The sequence below is a fragment of the Pteropus medius genome, unplaced genomic scaffold (genome assembly GCF_902729225.1).
Source record: "Pteropus medius unplaced genomic scaffold, Ma_sr-lr_union100, whole genome shotgun sequence".
Lineage (NCBI taxonomy): Eukaryota > Metazoa > Chordata > Mammalia > Chiroptera > Pteropodidae > Pteropus > Pteropus medius.
In genome coordinates, this window is record NW_024350399.1 from 2315761 (window position 1) to 2326819 (window position 11059).

The window sequence follows — 11059 nt, forward strand, 5'->3', positions numbered from 1 at the left end:
TAGATATGCCAACTTCCACCAGCACCAGCAACAAAAGCTTACAAAAATTGAGGGTTACCGGGTGTGGACTAATTTTCTGTCAGGTACATGCCCATTTCACAACATCATCACCATCAACTTTTTATTGCCATATTAAACATTTATTTGCCGTGCTGTGGATAGAGACCGTACCTGCCTCCCTGTGACCTGGAGTCCAAGACTGAGATGTCCATGTGAATGGACACATAAAGGAAATATGTGGTTGTGTGCTTTATACAAATAAGTAGAGGAATGTTTTATAGTCTTCCCTCAGTTATCTAGGGACACTGCACACTTTGTAGAAGAACAGTAGCAGTGTCTTAGTTCCAGGCTCCCTGCTGTTATCTCCTTCAGCATACACAGCATCCCGATGTCGTTAATTGTGTTGAGGAGCCAAACCTTCTTTCCTGTTAGCCTAAATAAAATTAGTAGGCATATCCATTGCAGAAGAAATGATGACATACTGGCCCAAACTAAGTAGATTTAAAATAAAATCCTATTCTATTTGCCTTATCTGGTTTGTTGCAATATACAAAGGCACAGTCAGAGACATGGCAAGCATTTGGAGCATTTATTCTTTTTTCCCCTTCTATTTTTTACTTTTGAAAAATTTTTATACACGGACAAATGAAAAGAATTGTACCACACCCATCAATGTTTCACTGATTTAATGATTGTTAATCTGCCTTGGTTGCATATTTTGTTATTGTTAAACTGTTTAAAAGTAAGTTGTAGATGTCTCGACACTTCGCTACTAAATGCTTCAGTCTACATCTCTGAAGAACAAAGACACTCTCTTATGTGTCAACAATACCATCATGCATCCCCATCAAAAAATCAAATCCAATGATTCTATATCATTTAATATTTAATCCACATTCAAATTTTCCCAGTTGTTCCCAAAATGTATTTCAGTTGTTTTCTTTTTTCTGAACCAAGATAACTCACTTAAGTCTCTAGTCCGTTTTTATCTAGAAGAGTTCGTTCGTTTGTTCGTTCCTTCGTTCCTTCATTCTTTCGTTCCTTCATTTTTATAAAATGAATATTTTGAAGGATCCAGGTCAGTTGACTTGAAGAATTTTCCACATTCTGCTTTGTTGGTTATTTCCTCATGGTGCCATTTAACTTCTGGAACATGTATGCTTTTACTTCTCTCCTCCTCCCACATGTTCATGGATGATTGAATTGTCATCTTCCGGTGCATTTGATGGTGGTGAGTTTCGGGGGGCCCCTGAATGGTCTCACAGTTGGCCTTATAATTATGAAGGCTTCTCAGAGCACCTGAGGTGTGGGAGGAAGATCACCGGTATGGTTATGGAACATGAGGGGACATGTAGCCTCAAGTTCTGTTTTGAGAAGGGGACCAACAGGGTCAAGAACACAGAGAGACCTGGCTGAGTTCCTGGCTCAGGAGAGAGAGGGAAAGGGCCAGGAAGGAGAAGCATGGCACAAACATGCAGGGAACGGGGTGAGAAATGAAGGCTGGAAAATTCTAGATTGTGGGGAGTTGGAATTGGTGAGCTCACTGAGAAAATTCCAAGTGTTGTTGAGCCAATACCATTACACTGATGTTGTGTCATTGTCATTTTTCTGTCCTTCTACTTGAAGGTAGAAACCAGTGTACCCCCAGCTTACACTTGCCTTATCAGCTCAGGGTGGTGCCAGGGCAGCTTTCCCCACCTTGCTAGCAGGGTGGGGAAGTGTGAGGGGAGTTCATCTGGGGTTGCTTTGGAATGGCTTCAAAGATGGGAAATGGGGACAGTCCTTTGGTTGCTTGGAAATGAAATGAACCAACAAAAACAACAAATTAAAAACAAAATAGGCAAAGAAGTAAGTAAATGAATACATGATTGTATATATGTCATAGATCAGAGGTCAGCGGCTTTTTTAGCTTTAGGGTCAATGGGATTATATAATGCCTGGGGTACCAATGGCAGGCCTGAAACTGGGGGAGGAAGGTATAAGGAGGGTGAAGAAGGTAAAAAGGAAAGGAAGAAAAGGATTAGGGGAAAAAGGAGTGTGAGAGCTGGAGTAGCAAAAGGGGAAAAGTCGATTGTGCAAGGAGGTGGGTAGGTGAGAATGAGGGAAAGCCAGTAGCCATGACTCAGGTGCTACATGGACCTGGCTAGAGGTAGGCAGTGCTGTGCTGATCTGGTTCAGAAGACTTCCTGGAGGAAGGGCCCTGAAGTGGGCAGTGGGCCAGGCTGGGGGAGAGCCAGAAGAATTGCCTTGGATGAGTCAGGGCAGAAACTGGACTGAGGAGGAGCTGGAAGGCCAGGGAGGGGTTTAATCTTTGAAAAAATGGAAAGAGCTTGCAGGTGGGGTGAGTTGATGAGTAAAAGAGTTTGAAGCAAGGAGTCCAAGTTTGCTTGGAGGGTATAGGTATAGGTATAGCTGCACAAAATTCCAGCACCCTTCTGCTATGGGGCCTGAGAATGCGCTTGGTCTCAGAAGTGGTCTGATCACCAGGTGCTTCCAAAGACTCATGGCTGGGAAAGGCAGAGGCTCTTTCCTTAGAAGGGATCTTTTAATTCAGGGTCACATTGCTCATTGTGTTTCTCTGTGTTTAAGATTTGTTTTTTCTCGTTCTTATACTCCACTAGCTTTGGTCCCTACTTCCCTTCCTCATTTAGCAATAGTTCATTGAGTATTTTCTGTTTTCCTCTCATTGGGCAACATGTTGGGAAAGAGAGGCAATGTGACACATGGTCCCTGTCCTCTATGACAGAATGAACACACAAGAAATCCATGGGATCTACAAGGCAGTGTATAATTAAATCCCATGAGATGCGACACCATCTTAAGTGCAGAGATTCAGCAGTGAAGAGAAAATCGAAACTTGGGGCATTCAAGATTTCCCTAGAAGGTTGGAAATTTAATTTAGACACACCAGGTTTCGAACTTCTGGCTCTGAAGTGTATTAGCTGTATGGTCCTGGGCAAGTCACTTAAACTCTGGGCCTCAGTTTCTTCATCTGCATGAGAGAAGTAACAAGGATTTTTGGATGTATTTAGGGGTTAGATATAGGCTAAGTGCTCAATTAATAGAAAGTACCTAATTAGAGTAATACTTATTATTTAAACCATTACTGTTGTTGACCAAAAGTTTGGGTTTAAATAGGAGAAGGAAATTAAAGACAGGAGGAACATACCATGAACAAAGCTATGGGGATGGGGTTTAACATGACATGTGGGAGACACTGATTAGAATTTCAAGAACCTGTACTTCCTGAGGGTATATATAGATCAACAGTGTCAGGAGATGCCACAAAATCAAACTGGATGAAGACTGCAAAGAAGCTGGAAGAGGTCATCAACGACTCTTGAGAGAGCAGCTTTAACCAAAGATAATAACAGAAACATTTGTCTCCCTGCGTTTATCTGTGTTTCTCTATCATATTATGCTGGTACTTTCTGGTCTTATCCCCTTCTATTCTGAGGCTCTCTTCCTTTTGCTGGCAGGACATGGAACGAAGGCACCAACAAAAACTGAAGATGCAAGCTGAGATTAAGCGCATCAACGACGAGAGCCAGAAACAGAAAGCAGAGCTTCTGGCTCAGGAGAAGCTGGCAGACCAGATGGTGATGGAGTTCACCAAGAAGAAGATGGTAGGGACCTGGTTTCTGATGCCTGGGACTTCTGGCCAGGAATGGAATGTCTGTTATTGGAAGAGGCAGGCTGAGAACTGAAGGAACTGCAAAGCAAAGCAGCCTGCTCTTCATTCTAAATTTCATGTCCTTAGTAGTTCAAGGGCCTGGCTTTTTTTCCTCTTCATCTTGGCCAGTCCACTTGTTCATTAACAGAGAGCAGCCTGCACAGGACACCCAAAGTAAGCATTATTGTCCTCGTTAACACCTTTGATTAGAAGCTGGAATGAGGGTCAGGTGCAGGCAGGGAAGAAAATTGAAACTCTTGGTGAAAGTAAAGTTTTCTGTGAATCCTCATGACTTGGATAATTATATCCCCAGTAATCATGAGTCAGCTTCCCCATAAATTTCTTGTGAAAATTCCTGTATTGGGCATCCTGTACTGGGTTAGTCTTAGAAAATAGAGCCTTCTCCCTATCGTGGAACCCATAAGAACAAATGTACCCTGGAGCAGAGGGCAATGCTTGCAACAGTTACTGGGGGATGCAGCTTAGGAATGTGCAGACTTGTTCTGGGGCAAAATAAGGTGATGGAATGACTGGATCTGTGAACAATGGCGGGCAAAATAAAGCTTTTAAGCATGGTTTAGATGGAATGAACATGGATTTATATGAAAAGGGAAGAAAGGACTCAAGGCAGCAGAAAAGTTACTCAATTCTATGTGTGCTGATCTTGTCTCCCCTCTAGTCTTGAGGTTTCATGACAGAGGGCATATCAGACTTCTCTATAGTAGTGAGTTTTAATGATGGATGAGGGGAAGGTACGGGTATAATTTGAAAAGGTATATGTGATATACCTACACACTCCAGATGCAAACCACAGAAAATGAAGCTCAACAAAGCTTTAGCTTTCTTGTCGAATGCCAGGATATACAGGGAACAGAGTGAGAATGCAAGATGGGGGGCATAGATGGTTTGTGTATAATAGTGATCATACAAGTGGCATTTGTTGAGCGCTTGGTCTGTGCACAGGCTCTATACCAAGTGCTTCACACATATTGTCTCATTTAAATATGACAACCACCTTGTGAACCTAGTCACTGATTGATTCAAAATGTCCTGAATGCTTCAGTGTGTGTCCAGTGTTGGACTAAGCTGAATATACCTGGACTAACACTATGTACATCGTATGGAACTCAGCAGCTACTTCCCTGAATGAGTGAAAGTGGGGATAATCAGCCAGTCATGTGTTGGAGTTGGTGAACAGGTTATCTGGCTGCAGCAGAGCATGATAGGAAATGAGATGGTTAGATGATGCAGAGCCGAGAGCAGTTGTTGGGATTGCTTTGGACCTTTAGCAGAGCTGGGAGCATGGAATTATGAGGAATCAGCATAGATTTCTGAGAAGGAGAGGAAAATGTCTTGTCTTCATACATGGAGAGGACATTGGCAGGAGGAGCTGCAAGAGGCTGATGACTAGCAGAAGGATCAGGCACTTGGGCATGCCCACAGCCCACTGTAAGTATCCGTGTATATCACAAGCCCTTAATGACCTCAAAGTAGTCTCTGTTCTTGCAGCTGGGGCTGCCCCTTTTGAGCTAATTGGCCGCGAAAGCCTCCAGAGTTCTCTGCCCTGCCATCTAGAGAGACCTGCTTGACACATAGCCAGCGTGCACAGCCACAAGCAGGCACCATTCACTGGGCTGCACAGAAGTCTGAGCAGGTAGAATGAGGGCTAAGGAATGTTCTTTATGGGAAGATCACATTCCCATTCAACCTGAGCTATTTTTATTAGTCTTATGACTGCCCCTGAATGGTTGTTGGGAAGCTGGGTTTGGGAAGCTTTTAGAGATATATCTGTTCTTTAAGAGAAGTAGCAAAGGGAGCTGATTTTGATGGTTTACTCTTTCGGTATCTGTTAACCACTGCCCAAAGCATGTTGGTCATTTGCCAAGGACTAATGAGATAACCTCCACCTGTCGCACTTTATAAGACAGGCAGGGAGCCACAGTTGTTACTTCTATAAATTTGGCCCAGTGGCCTTGCAACTTGGGAATTGTGAAGTAGTAGAAGGAGCATGAAGGCTGTGCTCAGGACACCTGTATTCAAATCCTGTTTAGTAGCTGACCAGCTATGCAATCTTGGGCAGGCCCCTCAATCTCTACGAGCATCAGTTTCCTCATCTATATAATAGCTACCTCATGAGATGTGGAGACCCTCTGGGATAATACAGGGGGAAGCATTTTACAAATGCTAATTGTTTTTTTATGTCTACACACTGCTTATCACTCTGCCATACTAGAAGTTCAGAGGTAATAGGGGAGATACTGGACAGACTGGTACAGGTGCTTGGTTTCTCTCTGCAAGGCTGGGGCAATGGGAGCTATTCTACAAGGCCTTTCTTTCTTTTGGACAGGCTCGAGAAGCAGAGTTTGAGGCTGAGCAGGAGAGAATCCGGAGGGAGAAAGAGAAGGAGATCGCCCGCCTGAGGGCCATGCAGGAAAAGGCCCAGGATTACCAGGCAGAACAGGTGCCTATTTAGCCTCTACTTCCCTCCGCCTCTCCCACTCCCTTAACTATTCCTTTGACAGCCTGTAAAATGGCCTCAAAGGTAAAGATTTAGAAGAGAGGATGCCGGTTAGCTAGACTCCAGTCATCTGAGAAAGAAGGGGTGGGCCTGCCACCAGTGCCTATGGCAGCAAGAACTGAGCAGTGCATTATGTGCTTAAGGTTCAAGAGAAAGTTTTAGGCTGCTTCATAAAGAACTTTCAACCTTAACCATTGAAATGTGTCACTAGAGGAAACATGGTATCTCCATCATTAGCAGTTTTTAAAATTAGAAGCAATTATGCAACCATTTGGAGGTGTTTGAGGTATAGGGAAAGCATTGGGATGAGTGGCGTGGAAGGACAAAATGGCCCCTCAGGGTATCTTCTGACCTGAAAGTTCTATGACAGGATTCCATTTCTTTTTTCCTATAATGAGCATGCTGCTAGAGAAATTCTCAAAGCTTCTCAAAGCAGGCTGTGTCGGAGTCTGTGAGGGAGTGTCTTCTCACAGGCACCTGGTCGGTTTGAGGATGTTTTGTTCCCTCACTGGTCTCCCCACCCTCTCCTTTTTCAGGATGCCTTGCGGGCCAAGCGCAACCAGGAGGTTGCAGATAGAGAGTGGCGCAGAAAGGAGAAGGAAAATGCGCAGAAGAAGATGGAAACAGAGGCCAAACTGCGGAAAAGTCGGCTGGAGCAGGTGGCTTTCAAGGAGCACAGTCTGGCCGTCCAGGTGCAACGGGACCGGGATGAGTTCGAGAGGCTCCTTCGGTAGGATGGGCTGGGGACCTTGGCTTTCCTTGTGCTGTGGCAGGGTGTCCGTATTGGGTATAGGAGCTTTCTGGCATGTCCATAGACAGATGCACATCCACCTTGACTGGGTTGGTGGGGTCATTCTAACCAGAGGGGTAGTTGAAATATTTCAGACACTTGAGCCAAGAATTTTATGAGTAGAGAAATGGAGAATAGTGCCTGGATGTGTTGAAGGAATTGTTGGTTATTGGGATTATTTACCCTGGAGCCTTAAAGGTGTACCATGTCCCCCCACAAGCTGGGGATGAAACTGCAGCAGGGAGTTGAGGAAAAATGGAGAGAAGAACTTCAAACACTAATGGTTGTGAGTCATTAGAGCAGGGCTTTAAGGGAGGTCTTTGCCATTCATTTGACAAATATGTACTAAGCACATAAATTCAAGGCTCTGTGCTAGGTGCTTTGGAGATATTAGAGATAAGTAAAACACTGTCCCTGTCCATTCTTGTAGGAAGGAGTTAGAGACTCATTTAGATAGACCTCACCTATATTTGTCCATGTCTCCTGTCTTGCCAGCTCTTTACTCTTTTATTCTCTCTGTTGGCTCAGTGATAATTCCAACACATAAGTGGAAGGTAAGTGTTCATATTTCTCACTATGCCTTTCCCCTTCTCCACCCCTAAAGCAGTCAGTAGTCACAACTGGCCTGGTTTCTATCAGGCACAATCTGCCACTACCCGACCTGGCCCCTGGGGTATTCTTCTGGCTCTCACTGTTCAGGCCTAACTGGGAATGACACCCTTCTTCCTCTGGCTCAGACTCTATAAAATCAGATATTTTTGAAAGGAAGCAAACCAAACAAAATTTGAATTGGCGGGTTGGGATGCAAAATTACTGAACTTATGCTCCGATAAGTAGAGATTGATCGGTATAGCCCAGCTTCCTTGATCTACATGTTCTAGAGCTTCTTCTTGGTATGGCTCGTTAGTCACATGCCAGATCAGAGGCAGTGCAGATCTGTAGGAATCTCTACTTGTCAGAGGCAGGTTCCTGGTCTTTTATTTGACTGTGGACCCCCAGCCTGTCCCTACTGGCTGTGATGCTTTTTGGCTCTGTAGCTTTCCCTGCCTTCAGGGTTATTCCATGGTCTCTGGATACCTGGTGAAGAAGACAGCTTCCTTCTTCCCCAAAGATTCCGCCCCTGGGATCCAGACTGCCTTTCAGATATCTGCCCTCCCCAACCTCTATGCCCTGAACATCTCTATTGCCTTTAGCAGGCAAATGTTAATGGAAATATATTAAAGTTCTACTGCCACTGACCCATTTGTTTCTTCTTTGCTTTGTTTGCCCGATGCATATGTGCTAGCCAGTTATTAAAGCTAGACCAGCCCTTTGGAGAAGTTCGGTTTCACCTGTTGTCCTAGGTTGGCACCTAGACCTAGTGTCTCCAGGGCCATGTGACCCTGTCTTTGAGTGTTAGGAGCACCTCTGCCATAGCCAACATTTCCTACTTCAGAAGCACAGCCTCCTGTATGGCCTGTATATAGACTTCTTTCTTCTGGACAGAGGGGTTCCTTTAACTCTTGGCCTGTTGACTAAGCAGAGATAGTTGACCCACCCTACCCAGTGGTTCTTAAAAATGCATGGGGGCTTTCAAAAAGTATTGATGCCTAGGCTCCACCTCCATAGATTCTGATTTAGCTGGTCTGGGGTGAGGCCCAGGCATCAGTAGTCTTTGAAAGCTCCCAGGAGATTGTAATACAGCCAGGCTCCAAGGTCACTGCTCTAACCCTGTGAAATGGCCAGGCTCTTTCCTATTCAAATTTTCAATTTGAGCCCCACCCCAGGAGCTCTCTAGTGACATATACCGGTCCCCCATTTCCACCTCGTTTCACAAAATGTGAAACAATAGAAAACTGTTCTCTCTATGAAAAAATAATGGCAAGGCCAAAAGAGAATCTTTCTGTTGCTGCAGATGTGTCTGAACAGTGGAGATTTAGTGTCTAAAAACAGAGGGGTAAGAAAGTCAGCAGTTCTCTCCTGGTTAACTGAGAAGGCTCTGTAGTGGGAGTAGGATTTTAGGAGGTGCTTACGTGGTATAAAAGAATTGCTGGGAGTTGAGCTGATACCCCACATATGATGCATCTTGGCAGATGGCTGGAGGGAAATGAGTAAGTGAGGTTTTGCTTTGGGTACTTTTGCTGGGATGTGAGTGGCCCCAGGAGAGTAGAGCAGGTAGAGATCCCTGCCTAAGATGATTTTATGTTTCGTTTTTTTATTATGTTGAGAAAGACATAAGATGATAACTCAAGATGGCCTATGACTGAATTTCCTCTGAGATGTGAATACATTCATTTGAGTTTTGTTGAACCTATCTAGTTTACATTAGCCATTTTCTTCCTGATGTCAGGGTCCATGAAATATTCTTGTGGAAGAGGCTCCTAAGAAGAATTTAGAGGGTTGGAGCAATTAGAGAACTAAGAAATATCAGGCTGTGTTCCTTCCTTCCAGCAACTAAGAAGAGCTAGCATAACAGATTTTACCACTTCCTTTAACTTCTTAAACATCCCTTTGTTGGTTTTGTAATGTCATCATTACTGTTCATGGGAAGGGAGAAAGGGAGGAAGGGAGGGAGAGAAGAAGAGGAAGAAGAAGAGAGAAAGAGACAGAGGGAGAGAGATCTTAGAACAAGTTGGAGAGGAGTTGTGCATTGTTAGAAGAGTAGGAACAATAGCTTCCAGGGGGTGAGACTCGGGGTGCATGACCAGCTACATAATTTGAAGGGCCCAGTGAAAAATGAGATTGTGGGGTCCCTTGTTCAATAATTATTAAGAATTTCAAAAGAGTGATAGCAGAGCACTAAGCCAAGCATGGGGTCCTTCTAAGCTTACTGGTTGGGCGGGAGAGGGGAGCAGGCACAGAGGCAGCCTTTGGGGCTGATCTCAGCCATAGAAAAGGGCTGGAGTGTGGAGGTCCGTGGTCTCTGAAACACATCCATTGGAGGAGGCTCTCCCAATGCCTTTCCTAGGTGGGGGGCCAGTTCAGCCCAGCTCATTGCATAGCCCGTGTCCCTCCTCTAGGGCTCAGAGAGAGCAGATTGAAAAGGAGAGGCTGGAGGAGGAGAAAAAGGCCACAGGGCGCTTACAGCACGCCAACGAGCTCCGGCGCCAGGTGCGTGAGAACCAGCAGAAGCAGGTGCAGGACCGCATCGCCACTTTCGAGGAGGGCCGGCGCCTCAGAGAGGAGGCTCAGAGGCGGCGTGAGCGCATCGAAGACATCAAGAAGAAAAAGATTGAAGAGCTAAGGTGCGATGTCATCCCTTCTTCCAAAGCTCCTCTTCCCTTCCCCAAGGAGATGGCATGGCAGGCTGGAAAGCTGGGATTCAGGGATCGAAGGGGTGTTACTGAGGTGCTCAGGGATGTTGCCCTCCTAAGGGGGCTCCAGCAGAAAGCCCTGGGACTTGGGTCTTCCTGGATCTCTGGAAACTACCTGGCAGGATGCTAGAGTCTTGACAGGAATATGTTTGAAGAATGGATTGTGAGAGTGGGCTTTGGGGGTACAGGGCCCCAGGTTCTGTAAACCCACCCAGAGCCCACTTCCTGCTGTCTCCTCTCTGGTTCCACCCTCACCGTATGCTACCTTCTGTTTGTCTGGCAGAGCCACCGGCCTTCCTGAAAAGTATTGCATCGAAGCTGAGCGCAAAGCTAATATCCTGCCAACCACCTCTGTGAATTGAAGTGCACCTCCGAGCCTCTCAGATTTTTTCAGGGAAACGTTCCACCCAATCTCTGGGTGTCCATGACTGCTGCTAACCTAGATATTTTATAGTTACAGATTAAACCTATTGTACTTCTCCAAGGAACAGGTCAGCTCCCTTGTGTGGGGATGAGGCTACTACAGGGTATTGAATGTGGAGCAAAATAGGGTAAAGGAGACCTAGGTGTGGGTGGTGTGATGCTCAGGGCCTAGCAATGGAAGGATGCTCTCTAAGATCATCTTTCTAAGCCTGGTGGTCCCTTTGTCCTGGTGGCTCATGGCCTTTTTGTGACTTTCTGGGATGCTGTCATCATGTTTGTTTTCAGCATAGCCTTGTCTCTGCCTCCAGTCCATGCCCACCTCAGAGGCATTTCAGGGCTGAGGCCAGGAGCTAGATGCTCTC

The 11059-nt window shown here is 45.4% G+C and overlaps 1 protein-coding gene across 11 annotated transcripts in view; it reads left to right on the top strand.

Moving 5' to 3' along the window:
* The window catches only part of CFAP45 (cilia and flagella associated protein 45), a 35276-nt gene extending 24518 nt beyond the window's left edge, over positions 1–10758 (top strand). For 10 of the 11 annotated variants that reach the window (XM_039840004.1, XM_039840001.1, XM_039839998.1 and 7 more), the window contains 5 exons: positions 3480–3626; positions 6021–6134; positions 6728–6921; positions 9981–10205; positions 10558–10758. In XM_039840004.1, coding sequence (XP_039695938.1) covers positions 3480–3626; positions 6021–6134; positions 6728–6921; positions 9981–10205; positions 10558–10636 — 759 coding nt within the window. In that variant the 3' untranslated portion in view covers positions 10637–10758. The remainder of the gene's footprint in view (positions 1–3479; positions 3627–6020; positions 6135–6727; positions 6922–9980; positions 10206–10557) is intronic. The other variant, XM_039839997.1, reaches the window with a different exon arrangement.
* Positions 10759–11059: the final 301 nt, after the last annotated feature.